This window comes from Eubalaena glacialis, chromosome 10 (genome assembly GCF_028564815.1).
Source record: "Eubalaena glacialis isolate mEubGla1 chromosome 10, mEubGla1.1.hap2.+ XY, whole genome shotgun sequence".
NCBI lineage: Eukaryota > Metazoa > Chordata > Mammalia > Artiodactyla > Balaenidae > Eubalaena > Eubalaena glacialis.
In genome coordinates this window covers 67,776,756-67,790,490 of record NC_083725.1, presented here as the reverse complement: position 1 = coordinate 67,790,490, position 13,735 = coordinate 67,776,756, and the positions used below count along the sequence as shown (strand labels likewise).

Sequence of the window (13,735 nt, the reverse complement as noted above, 5' to 3'; positions counted from 1 at the left end):
CCAACTTTGCCTCCTTATTGGCTTTTGAGCGGTGCAAGCAGCTGGGCCTCCACTTTCGGTAACATTACTATGTTCCAGGTGCTTTACTATGTGTTAAGCACTTTCCCTGTATTAATTAATTTAATCTCACCACCACTCTATGGGGTGGGTTAATTATTATTTCCATCCCATTTCACAGATGAGGAAAATTATGCAGAGATCACTTGACCAAGGTCACATAGCTGGCAAACAATCAGACCAGGGATGTGAACCCAGGCCATCTGGCTCAAGCCTGTGAACTTAAACACTATGCCACACTGAATAGATGCTTAAAAAACTTTTGCTGAATGAAAAACCCAGAGTTTCTCTAAAATATCATTCAAACTGAAGGATGTTTTGGCTGGTCCCAAAGGCAGGGATTTAAATCCATACCCCAGGCCGCTGTGTGGATCCAGTGACACACAGGAAGTTTGCTCAGAAGAACCTGAACAAGGTTAAATGGTTGTTCTCACTGAGTTTGGCTCTATTCATTTGTTGGACTTCGTTGGGCCTCAGTTTATAGAAGAAAAAGGGCTTGTGTATATGGAAGAGGGGGCTGTGACAGTCTCACTTTCCTGGCTCCAGGAACAATACTGAATTCTGCCTGAGGGGCCTTGTCCACCCTAGCTCCAGTCTAGAGCTGATCTGGGCCAGGGTGGGATTCCAGGAATCCACCGAGCATGAAACAGTTCTGAGTTTCCCAGCTCCCCAGGCAAACAGGTAAAGAAGATTGGTATGTAACACTCCACTGTAATCTTCTGTTCATTAAGTCTGTGAACAGTTACTAAGTGCCTACTCTCTGCCAATCACTGTGCCTAATCTCATGGAAACAGAGAAGTAAGACATCATTGATTTCTGTGGTTGAAAGGATTACAGTAGCATTATCCAAGGGAAATATAAGAGCCACTAGTGGAAGCCATATATGTAACTAAATTTTCTAGTAGCCACATGAAAAAAAAAGCAGAAGAAACAGGTGAACTTAACTATAATAGCATATTTTATTTAACTCAACATATCTAAAATGTTATTGTTTCACCATGTAACCAATATGAAAATTGTTGAGTTTTTTTTTTTTTTTTTTATATTTTGAAGTCTGGAGTGTATTTTACACTTATGGCCCTTTTCCACTCAGACCAGCCACATTTCAAGTGCTCAGTAGCCCTGCGAGGCCAGTGGCTGCCATATGGGACAGTACAGATTTATAGTCTGATTAAGAGAATAAACTCTTCTTTATCCTGAGCTTCCAGAAGAAAGGATTATGGGATTTGGTGTTGGAGGCTGGGACATTCACATTGTTTCACAAGCGGCCACGTGATCAGAAATCCTATCTGTATGCGGCCCTTGAATATTTTTCCATTTTTAGTCATTTTAAATTTCACAAGTGGGACTTCCCTGGTGGTCCAGTGGTTAAGACTCTGCGCTCCCAATGCAGGGGGTACGGGTTCGATCCCTGGTCGGGGAAGGTACTGCATGACGTGTGGCATGGCCAAAAAATAAAAAAATAAATTTCACAAGTGATACATGAAAATATTTTATTATAAGAAAAGTCAAGCAATAAAGTAAATTGCCCCTAAAGCTCCCCCAATACTATTGCAATTCCCCAAGTAAGCTTAGTTATCTGTCGGTTGGGTATAGATCCTCCTATGTGTTTATATGCATATCCATTTTATTTTATTGTACATAAATATTACACAGTCCATATTGTTCTGAAAATAAGTTTGGTCACAGTGATATTTCTTGGTGCTCTTTTCATGTACATACATATATTCACCTCATTCTTTTTAATCACTACATAACATTCCATAACCATTTGCCTACTGCAGGGCTTTCAGGCTGTTTTTAACTTATGTTTTCATTGTTACTAATAGTACCATAATAAACATACTTGCACCACTTTCATTTACATTTGTATGTTTCTCTGGAGTAGATAAAAATGAACATATTTGCTGGGCCAAAGGGAATTGACATCTTAAGTTAGAGTAGGTACCGTCAAGCTGCCTTCCCAAAGGAAGCCCAGTTTACACCCCACCTACAGGGTGAGGATGCTCTCTTTCTCACACCCTTCTGTACACTGGATCTTATTTTTAACGGAAGTAGGGGTAACAGAAGTGTGAGTCTTTTAGCAATGATACAAAACAATAAATTTTTTAAATTCTTGGGGCATTCCCTGGCAATCCAGTGGTTAGGACTCAGTACTTCCACTGCCATGGGCCCAGGTTCGATCCCTGGTTGGGGAACTAAGATCCCACAAGCCATGCAGCGAGGCCAATAAATAAATTAATTAATTAAAGTTCTTAAAAAATTTATTCTATAGTATTGTTCTCTTGATATCCAGAGGCTCAATTCAAGGCCCAGAGTGAGTCACTGATGAATTTTAATCAAATCATTGAGAATGTGATGGCATCATCGTATCTCGCTTGGAGGCGTTATTATCTAAAGGAAGTAATGACCAAATATAGTCGATATTATCCTAAAACAATAATGTCTTAAGAGGTGCTCTAGTGCAGGGGTCCCCAACCCCTGGACCAGTATCAGTCTACGGCCTGTTAGGAACCCGGCTGCACAGCAGGAGGTGAGCGGCGGACCAGCGAAGCTTCATCTGTTGCTCCCCATCACTCGCATCACTGCCTGAACCATTCCCCCCGCATCCTGTCCGTGGAAAAATTGTCTTCCATGAAACTGGTGTCTGGTGCCGAAAAGGTTGGGGACCGCTTCGTCTAGTGGAGACTGATGTACCTACCCTCTCTCTGTCAATCCAGTTTTCCCTCTAGGACTGGCACAGATCCCTGGTTCTTCGGTTGAACACTGGAAAAAGTTGTTGGCTTATTCAGAGATCTTGTAGGAAAAAAACATAAATCGTTGAACACTCAGCCCAGCTAGATGCTCACCCCAGAAGAGGTCCTCGGGAAGCAAGACCTACACAGCCTGGTTAAGCAGAAGGGCTCCTCTGTCCTCCCACCTCACTGAGCAGGGAGGTAGGCACACCCACCTTCACTCACTCAATTTATTTATTTATTTATTTATTTTTGGCTGCATTGGGTCTTCATTACTGCGCGCGTGGGCTGTCTCTAGTTGCGGCGAGCGGGGGCTACTCTTCGTTGTGGTGTGCGGGCTTCTCACTGTGGTGGCTTCTCTTTGCTGCGGAGCATGGGCTCTAGGCGAGCGGGTTTCAGTAGTTGTGGCACACGGGCTCAGTAGTTGTGGCTGGCGGGCTCTAGAGTGCAGGCTCAGTAGTTGTGGCCCACGGGCTTAGTCGCTCTGCGGCATGTGGGATCCTCCCGGACCAGGGCTCGAACCCATGTCCCCTGCATTGGCAGGCGGATTCTCAACCACTGCGCCACCAGGGAAGCCCAGTCCCAACTTTTTTTTTTTTTTTTTTTTTAAATGAAGAGTCAGGTGATTTTTTTTTTTTAATTAATTAATTTATTTTTGGCTGTGTTGGGTCTTCGTTTCTGTGCGAGGGCTTTCTCTAGTTGTGGCAAGTGGGGGCCACTCTTCATTGCGGTGCGCGGGCCTCTCACTGTCGCGGCCTCTCTTGTTGCGGAGCACAGGCTCCAGACGCGCAGGCTCAGTAGTTGTGGCTCACGGGCCCAGTTGCTCCGCGGCATGTGGGATCTTCCCAGACCAGGGCTCGAACCCGTGTCCCCTGCATTGGCAGGCAGCTTCTCAACCACTGCGCCACCAGGGAAGCCCTCAACTTTTAATTAGAATTCAGTGTAGGGACTTCCCTGGTGGTCCAGTGGCTAAGACTCTGAGTTCCCAATGCAGGGGGCCTGGGTTCGATCCCTGGTCAGGGAACTAGATCCCACATGCCGCAACTAAGAGTTTGCATGCTGCAACTAAAGACCCTGCATGCTGTAACAAAGATCCTGCACATGGCAACGAAGATCCGGCGTGCCGCAACGAAGACCCAGTGCTGCCAAATAAATAAATATTCTTTTTAAAAAAAGAATTCAGGACTTCCCTAGTGGCACAGTGGTTAAGAATCCGCCTGCCAATGCAGGGGACACGGGTTCAAGCCCTGGTCTGGGAAGATCCCACATGCCGTGGAGCAACTAAGCCCGTGCGCCACAACTACTGAGCCCATGTGCCACAACTACTGAGCCTGTGTGCCTAGAGCCCGTGCTCTGCAATAAGAGAAGCCACCGCAATGAGAAGCCCACACACCGCAACGAAGAGTAGCCCCCACTCACCACAACTAGAGAAAGCCCTCGCGCAGCAACGAAGACCCAACGCAGCCAAAAAAAAAAAAATTAAAAATTAAAAAAAAAAGAATTCAGTGTATTGTGACTACTATTATTTTTACAGCGTTATTTTGAGTAATATAATGTCTTCTTAATAATAGTTAGATAAAGTGAAAGGCATTATGATAAAGATAAAGGTTTCCTTCATGGGCTTTCTCCTGGGACCAGAGGACAATACCCAGGCAGGCATCCTCTTGTGTCATTGGGGAAGGGCAGCAGATGAGCTACTGTGGAGACTCCAGAGGTGACGTTTACCTCAAAGAACTTGCCATGGTCTGGTCCTCAGCTTTGAGTCTCTACAACTTGGTTTGGTGGGCAACCCAGGTAAGATATGGCACTTGTAAGCAAATTCATATGAACCACACAACCAAAAACTGATCTAGAATTCATGCGTTGATTTGCTTGATAATCAAACTTTGATTGACACTGGGCCTGAGCCAGGCCATATCCTAGACTCTGGATGTAATCAACAAAACAGGCTTGGTCTCGGCTCTTATGGAGCTTACAGTCTAGTGGGAGAAATGTATTGACAGGCCATTCCAACCCAGTGAGATGAGTGTTATAGTTATGGGAGCAACTAGGAGAGGCCCAATCCTAGAGGAAGTGACAGAGAGAGATGACACATGGAGAAAAAAGCCTGTTCCTGATTTCCTTACCTCAGTGAGCGTTGTCACTAAGCACCCACCCCTGGTGTCATTCTCAATTCCCCCCTCAACCTCAATCCATCACCAAGGTACAGCAGGTCCACAGCATGTCTTTTTGGTTCATCCAATTCTTTCCATCTTCCCTGGTCCCTCTGTACAGCTCCCCCCAGAACTCTGTTAATTCCATGATTATAGGACAGAGCGCAGCATCAGAGTTGTTTCAGTGCTGGGATAAAGCTCAAATGGCTTCTAGGACCAGACAGTAAGTAAGTGAAGCTGCCAGAGACCTTGGCACATTGAAAAACCCTTTTCCATATAACAGGGAAGGAGAGTGCTGCTATGAGGAAATGTGGGCCCAGTATTTTGCTAGACTTTTCTATATTTTTAAGAAAACCTATAATAGTTTTATAGAGAAATCTGATTTTTAAATGGAGGCAAACTATTCAGATTTAAAATAAAACTGTTCATCACAAGGAAAAATTTTTTCTTTCTTTTTTTTTGTATCTATATGAGATGATGGATGTTAGCTGAACCTTTTGTGGTAATCATTTCTTGATTACCACAAGCCATTTCATGATGTATGTAAATCAAGCCATTATGTTGTATGCCTTAAACTTATACATTGATGTATGTCAATTATTTCTCAATAAAGCTGGAAAAAAAACCTGTTGGTGAAGTGTTAAGGAGTGAAGTGTGCTGATGTCTGCAAGTAGCTTTGAAATGCATCAAAAGATTCATCGTTGTGTGGATAGAGGGATGGATACATATGTGATAAAGCAAATATAGCAAAAATGTTAATGGCAGCACCTAGGTGATGAATATATGGGTGTGCACTGTACAATCCTTCCAACTTTTCTGTACGCTTGAAATTTTTCGTAATAAAATGTGAGGGGAAATTTTTTTAATTGAAAAAGAATTGTGAGCCACTATTGTGACTTCTGTTACAAGTTGTAACAGACTTTATGAAAGTGAGGTAGAGGTAAATGGGTTAATAATATAAAGGTCATTAAACAGTCCTTGGGGGGGAAAAAACAGTCCTTAGAATATTTAATACATATTAGATACTATTATTATTATCATTTGGAACAGAGGAAATGGACATAGATTGGAAGAGATAGGCGCCTCAATGAATTTCATCGAGGGCTTTCAGCCGATTTTCATTACTGCGTAAAGCGTAGGGACCAGGGTTCTATGCATTTGTTGTGTGAGCTTATACCTGTAATTTCCATCTCTGCGCCGGACGTTGCTCGTTTTTAAACTGATGAGAATTGGACTCTAAGCTCCCTTGTAGTTCTTAAGTTCCGATTGATCTGATCCTGTTTCTGCCTATAGGTGTCTCCATTACTCTTCTCTTTCCTTTTACCTCCTTCCTAAAGTAAAAACTACATTTCCCATGAGCGCCTACAGGCGTCGACGTCGCGCAGTTCTTTGTCGTCGTACAGCGGCCTTTATCCGCACTTCCGCCCACTCGCCACTTCTTTTCCTTTCGGCGGCGCGTGGCGGTAAGATGGCGGTGCAGATATCCAAGAAGAGGAAGGTGAGACACACCGGGGCCCGGTTGCAGGGAACTTTGGAGTCGCGCGGGTCAGGAGCTTCTCTGGGTGCCGTCGCGAGCCCCGCGGCTCGTTGCTATTTCTCGGGCAGTGGCTGGGCCGCGTGGCATTCCCGTGGGCCGCGGATGGAGGTTGATTGAGCGCAGGCCCGAGCCGGGCGAGCGCAGTATGGTGGGGATGGGAGAGAGAGATTTCTGCCGGTTCCGGGCGGAGAGCAGAGATGAGCACCGGGGACCCCTCCTGCCCCGGAGAAGGCGCTTGTGAGTATTTCTTGGTCAATCAATAAAATTGGTAAACGTGTGGTGTTTTGAGGGCATGCGCCCTTCCCATCATCTTAACTGTGGCTTTGAGAAAGGGCGGTAGCAGTGTATTCTTGCCTTCTTACTAGTCCTGTCGGGGTGCAGCCTTCTGACCCCAAAGACCTCAGTCGGGAAGGTTACTGACAATTTCTTGTTCCATCTGGGGCCAAGGAAAAGTTCTGGGGAAATGGAGGGGGGACCTGGGGAAAACGCTTCCTTGAGTTTAATTTTTTGCTTTTCCATGGGAGAGAAGTGTGTAAAGTGCATTTGCTTTTAGACAATTTGCCATTTTGTGTACACATAACATCGATGTTAAGGTGAAATCCACACGCTTTTGAGAGGATTTGCCGACTTTGTAAAACACCTGGGAATAATTAAGGCAATAATTAAGGTGACTGGGATTCTTCTCATGGGCCCAGTTGTGTCTACAGGTGAGACTGTTTAACTAAAGTCACTATCTGCTCTTTTTGCTGGTTGCAAACATAGTGTTCCTGCTGTGCTGAATTAGTTCTAAATGTGCCATTTAAGAGCAGTTTTTTGTTTAGCATGTGTACATATAAATGACAGTTTTAAAACCCTTCAGTGAAGAGAAGATGACGAGTCTGACTGGAGGTGTTCTCTTTGTCCATGTGGCCCCTACTCTGTGCTGCGTTCTGTGGCACAGTTTTAAGGGCCCTGGGTCAAAGTAACTTCCAAAAGATGACCTAGAGGCATTTGTCTGAGAAGGGTTGCCATGTTCCCTCTGGAACAAAGGTGAAATAATCGATGATGGGTCATTTGTTGGAGGTGTTGAGTTTTGATGAGGGTTGCATTGGCTGAAAGGCTGGGCTAGAAAAAGTGAGCCTGCACCCACATCCTAATTTTGAATTTACTTTTTGGTTAGTTTGTTGCTGACGGCATATTCAAAGCTGAACTGAATGAGTTTCTGACTCGAGAGCTGGCTGAAGATGGGTACTCTGGAGTTGAGGTCCGAGTTACACCAACCAGGACAGAAATCATTATCTTGGCCACCAGGTAAAAATTCATTTTTTCTGGCCATCACCTATAATTGTCGTCTGTACTAAGGTGATCTATTCTGTAAACTTAAGGGGACAACCAATGAACTTAGTCTTAGTGAATGTAATTTTTTTAAGCTGCATTTAGAAAAAAAATTAACTCTAGTTCTTGTCATCCAAAATTTATACTTGGCTTGTGTCAGATGAATGAGATTTTACTACCACACATGCGCAAGATTTAAAATCACATCTGGAATTTTACGAGAGCTGTGAATTGTCATTCTTTATTTTCCCCAGGACACAGAATGTTCTTGGTGAGAAGGGCCGGCGGATCCGGGAATTGACTGCTGTGGTTCAGAAGAGATTTGGCTTCCCTGAGGGCAGTGTAGAGGTGAGTGGTCCTGGTTTATGCCAGAGGTTACCGTGGGCCTGGAAATGGCTCTTTAGAATGGTACTTCTGAAAACCCATATTATCACCCTGAAAAATTATTTGTGATCAGTGAGTAATACAAATGGATTGGTATTTTGTTGAAGTTCTTCTAATAAGCAGTTAGCAGGATTTTACATTCACCTTGGGTGTAGTAATGATACATATGAGGGATTGGATGCCCCATCGGTCTCCTTGGTGTGGCCATAGAAAGAGCTGGGGGTGGGAGGGCAATGAGGAATAGTTCAGCCTATGTCACTGAGTGTGTGTTAGGCGTGGGCATTAGAAGTGCTTTAGTACTTGGGTAGTACAATGATACATAAAATGGCGTATGCTTGTATGATGGATGTATTAAGAGGGCTTGAGTTTTAGCTCAGTTTTGTTTTTGTTTTTTTTAATTAATTAATTTATTTTTGGCTGTGTTGGGTCTTCGTTTCTGTGCGAGGGCTTTCTCTAGTTGCGGCAAGTGGGGGCCACTCTTCATCGCGGTGCGCGGGCCTCTCACTGTCGCGGCCTCTCTTGTTGCGGAGCACAAGCTCCAGACGCGCAGGCTCAGTAGTTGTGGCTCATGGGCCCAGCTGCTCCGCGGCATGTGGGATCTTCCCAGACCAGGGCTCGAACCCGTGTCCCCTGCACTAGCAGGCAGATTCTCAACCACTGCGCCACCAGGGAAGCCCCTGGATGTACTGGTTTTTATTTGAAAACAGTGGCAAAGGTAACAAGTTTAAGGATGTGCCTTGTTTCCTTCTTAAAGCTTTATGCTGAAAAGGTAGCCACAAGAGGTCTGTGTGCCATTGCCCAGGCAGAGTCTCTGCGTTACAAACTCCTAGGAGGCCTTGCTGTGCGGAGGTAAGCGTCCTGAGATTTTTAATGGTTGTGTCCTTTTGTGGATCAGAATATCGGCATTTTGGTCATTTAGTAAATGAACTCTTTTTATGTGACAGGCTCGGCTAGTCTCTGAGGGTTTTAACAATAAGACATTGCTAATCCATGTCGTCACTGAACTGGAAGCCTAGTAAGAAAGACTTGTAAAGAATCAAGTTTTTAAAGAGTGGTGGGTGCTCTGATGGAGAACTATTCTGGGTGTGCTTTGGGATTAAAACAAAAATAGATCGGGGTGGTGCGGGGGAGTGGTTAGGGTTCCTTTTGAAGCCATTCAGATCCATTATGTGTTGTTAATTCTCTGGGGACTGTGAAGAGCTAAGACTCCTCCCTGATGAGAGAGCTTAAAATCTAGTCAGATTTCTGTGTATATAGATAGTAACATGAGGAGTGAAGGACATGAGGTGGTTAGATTGGCCCTAGCGCTGGGCCTACTGGTAAGATTTCAGCTGGCAGTTCTTTGAGTAGTTCCACTATTTGTGGAGTAAATGGAAATGCCTTGCCCGGGTGTCTGGAATTCGTTAATACTTAACGCAGAGCCCTGGGAGGTTTTTCAGCGGAGGAGGGACGCTAGAGCTGTGCTGTAGACAGGTTGACATGGTGGCAGTGCTGTAGGCAAGGATGTGCAGAAGACTGCCCACCTGGTTTGAACGCCAGCTCTGCCGCTTAGAACAGTGATTCTCAGAAGTTTGGTCCGTGGGCCAGCATCACTGCCATCACCCGAGGAGTGGTTAGAAATAAAAATTCTCAGTCTCACAGACCTACTAGAGAATGGACTTGAGGAAATGGAGAGGGGGAAGGGTAAGCTGTGACAAAGTGAGAGAGTGGCATGGACATATATACACTACCAAACGTAAAATAGATAGCTAGTGGGAAGCAGCTGCATAGCACAGGGAGATCAGCTCAGTGCTTTGTGACCACCTGGAGGGGTGGGAGGGAGGGAGATGCAGGGAGATGCGGGAGGGAAGAGATATGGGAACATATGTATATGTATAACTGATTCACCATTGTAAGGCAATTATGCTCCAATAAAGTTGTAAAAAAAAAAAAAAAAAATTCTCAGTCTCCAACCCGGGCTCACTGAATTGGGAAATGGGGGGTGCAGCCCAGCAGTCTGTCTTCATAATCCCTCCAGGTGAATTTTGCACACACCAAAGTTTAAGAGTGGTTCATTTTAACCTTGAGGCGATCCTAGTGTGCAGCCAAGGTTGGAAAGCACTTGGTTAGAAGGAACTTGGTGTGTTTCCCTAAGGAATTCCCTAAGATTAGGTGTGATGGGAGTGGAAGAAAGTTTCTAGCTCTTGGGTCAGGCTCTGGTCAAACTTATTCTCCGTTAAAGGAACATTGAAAGTAGTCAGTGCAGGCTAATGAGTGTTTTTTCTTTAGCAGGGTGGGGTTGAGCAATCCTGTCTGGTGATAACACAAATGGCCATTTGTCTCTTGTGCTCCCAAAGGGCCTGCTATGGTGTGCTGCGGTTCATCATGGAAAGTGGGGCCAAAGGCTGCGAGGTCGTGGTGTCGGGGAAACTCCGAGGACAGAGGGCTAAATCCATGAAGTTTGTGGATGGCCTGATGATCCACAGTGGGGACCCTGTTAACTACTATGTTGATACTGCCGTGCGCCACGTGCTGCTCAGACAGGGTGAGCAGCCAGGAGTGCTTGGGGCAAGGGGCTTTTTAAGCGGGTAGATGTAGTTTTATACACACACCTCAGTGTTTGGGGAATTTGTCTGGGAGTCGTGGAGCATTTTTTTGTTTAACTTCGTTGGAGAGAGTTGGTTTGTCCTTGTCTCGGCCACTGGTGTACCCTTCAGTGATGACACGATGACGAGTCAGAAAGGGCACATCCTGCTCTTGGTCCTTGTCAGTGCCACGTTCTGTGGTGCTGTGCATGGGTTCCTTTTGCAAAAGTGTCCTCTTCATTGATTGATTAGAGGCATTTGTCTGAGAAGGGACCAGACCCAGGGCTGCTTGAGTAACTTCCTTTTTTCCTTCTGCCCTGTCCCGTCGTGTAGTGGGGGGTGATGGAACCATAGCTCCGTCTTAACTATGGCATCTTCTAGGTGTGCTGGGCATCAAGGTAAAGATCATGCTGCCTTGGGACCCAACTGGTAAGATTGGCCCTAAGAAGCCCCTGCCTGATCACGTGAGCATTGTGGAACCCAAAGATGAAATACTGCCCACCACTCCCATCTCCGAACAGAAGGGTGGGAAGCCAGAGCCGCCTGCCATGCCTCAGCCGGTACCCACAGCATAATAGGTATGTCTGTAAGGCCCTCTTGGGGCAGAATAGGACCCTATTCCATTGTCCTTGTTAACACTTGTATCCCACGCTGTGAGAGCACCTAGTGAATAAAAATTGGATTACACTTGCTTTACATGCGAGAACACAGGTTGCAGCCAGGGACTCATTTAACATGGTATGCTGTTGGGAGGAGTGTGTGCCTTTGGTCTCTTTAAGATGTTCCTGCATTTACCACTGTTTTAAATAAGAGTTTTTCTTTATTGTCCTCCCTTAACTTAAAATTCTCAAGGCACTCTTGCTAGTAATTAGCTGTTCTGAAGCAACCCCCTTAAAACAGTAACAACAAGCCTCTCCTGTGCCCAGCGCCTGTTGTGTTGTTTGTTTCTAGACATTCTTTGTGTATTAATTTTCATGCAAACCCGATATTCAGGTGTGTTTTCTGTTCTTATTGTACTTTATTTGTTTTATTTGGTTTCAGGGTCTCCTTGGCCGCCGGATCTGGAGTCTGGATGTTGCTCTATAAAGACCTTTAATAAAATCTTTTTAAAAAACCTGTGGCCTGACTAGACTCTACATCCAGTATTCAGACTGATGGTCATGTCACTCCATGAGAGCATTGCTTGATAGATTCTTAGGGCTGTCTGGTTCACAGTGTTTGTGTGCTTTCCCTAAAAATCCTGTTGGTTTCAGTTGTACTTGTGAGGAGAGGTCCAGAACAGGAGGACCCAAGCAGAAGTAACCAAGGAAATATCTTGTGGGGGAGTAAATCTGGTGACGGTGATGGCTGATTGTTAACAGGACAGCACCCTGATTGACTCAACCTGGAGTTCAGGGTTAGAGGCTTAGAAGGACGTATTTAGGATCATTTTCTCTATTACACATAGAAAATATAATGACCATTATATTTTGGGTTATACTGTGCTCTAGGTGGTGTTCATTTCTAGGTATATACATTCTCATTTAATCCTCAACATCTCTAAAAGGGAATTTGATTGCACTGCTGATGAAGAAAGAGCCTCATGCTCAGAAGTAAGTTTGCCTAAGCGTTATAGAGCTGCGATTAGAATCCACATTTCTATGTCCTGTTCTCTTAACCATTACACTCTAGAAAAGTATAAAGAACATTTAAATTATCTACAGTTTTATCTGTGATATTTTGAAGGTGTTTGCTGATACGTATTTATTAGAAATTGGGTGCTTTTCATTTATTCAGGTGAAACTAGTGAGGGACAGGCTGGCATAAAAATCCTACAAGATTAATTAGAGGTAGTGAATTATGTTGAGAGCACGCTGACATTATTTGTGTGTGTGTCCCCTTTTAACAGAGCCTTGGATGTTTCTACTGTCTAGAGAGTAACATCTCATTGTTTTTGTCAGTGTTAATGGAGTTGAGACCATGTCTCAGTAGAAATACTTCTTTACAATTTTCCAACCACTGAAATAGCTAATGTGTTAATGACCATTTACTGTGTTCTAGGGAGTGGGTTCATGTAAATGTTTTATCTTGTGGCTAGGAACTAGAGCCTGAATACAAAAACATTTTTCATTTCCCTGTGCTTCCCCTTACCCTGGGGTGGCACATTTCCAGGAATGAGCCCTTTCTCAAGCGAAAGAAAGTTTTATGGAGAGGGCTGAGAGAGGTGGTTACTGAAAAATGTTAGCGTGTGAACTGAGCTAAGCTGATTTATTCCTGTATTTATTTCTGGGCTTATGTTGTAGTTCATTTATGAGGAGACTATTGGTAGTGAAACCATTTCAACTAATTTGAGCCTGTGGAGTAGTTGTGCTGGAAACAGGTTAAGACAGTTCTGGTCATCTAGGATCTTAGTGTCTAGTACTGGCATTGCCAGTCAGTTCTTTGCATATTTGATCAGGTGATCTTTTAAATTTATTTTCCTAGTGAGTTTTCTGCAAACTTAAAACTGGAGGTCAAATCTGTGGTTCAGTAGTGCTGTTAACATCCCACCAGGTGGTGCTGTAACAGGAAAGGTGCACCAGAGTAGCAGCTTGGGGAGGGAGAAGTAAACTCATCGAAGTATAACATATGTGCAGAAAAGTATGCAAATTATTAGTGTGCAAGTATACAGCTTGAATTATCGGTGTGAACTCTGTCTACCCATTACTCAGAGGTGGAGGAGGGGTTAAATTAAGTGTTTACCTAAGAAAATCATGTTAAGATGTAATGTAGCGCTGAGATGAGCATTCCATAATCACAGCTCATCAAGAAGTGCAAACTACCTTAGAGGATGTCATCACTACAACCCCGAGATTCCCAGTGAATGATTTTTTCAGCCGTCCTTTTCTTTGCTTCACTTCCTTTGAGGTTCAGGTTTCCAGGTGTGCATCTGGTGTCTAACCTTGTGGCCAGACTCATGCAGTGGCCCCTCTCCTCAGTAGGCAAGGTGTTGATGCTGGTCAGCCAAGACCA

At 44.5% G+C, this 13,735-nt stretch overlaps 1 protein-coding gene and 2 non-coding genes across 3 annotated transcripts; all 3 read left to right on the top strand.

Moving 5' to 3' along the window:
- Positions 1 to 6,353: 6,353 nt before the first annotated feature.
- On the top strand, positions 6,354 to 11,891 carry RPS3 (ribosomal protein S3). The gene is made up of 7 exons (XM_061204125.1): positions 6,354 to 6,443; positions 7,642 to 7,772; positions 8,051 to 8,144; positions 8,935 to 9,029; positions 10,517 to 10,704; positions 11,126 to 11,322; positions 11,786 to 11,891. The coding sequence occupies exons 1-6, from the start codon at positions 6,414 to 6,416 to the stop codon at positions 11,317 to 11,319; spliced, it is 732 nt and encodes a 243-aa protein (XP_061060108.1). The 5' UTR covers positions 6,354 to 6,413; the 3' UTR covers positions 11,320 to 11,322; positions 11,786 to 11,891.
- LOC133100225 (small nucleolar RNA SNORD15) lies at positions 7,336 to 7,485 on the top strand. Its single transcript, XR_009702460.1, has one exon. It is a non-coding gene; the product is annotated as a small nucleolar RNA SNORD15 (small nucleolar RNA).
- LOC133100223 (small nucleolar RNA SNORD15) lies at positions 10,871 to 11,015 on the top strand. Its single transcript, XR_009702459.1, has one exon. It is a non-coding gene; the product is annotated as a small nucleolar RNA SNORD15 (small nucleolar RNA).
- Positions 11,892 to 13,735: the final 1,844 nt, after the last annotated feature.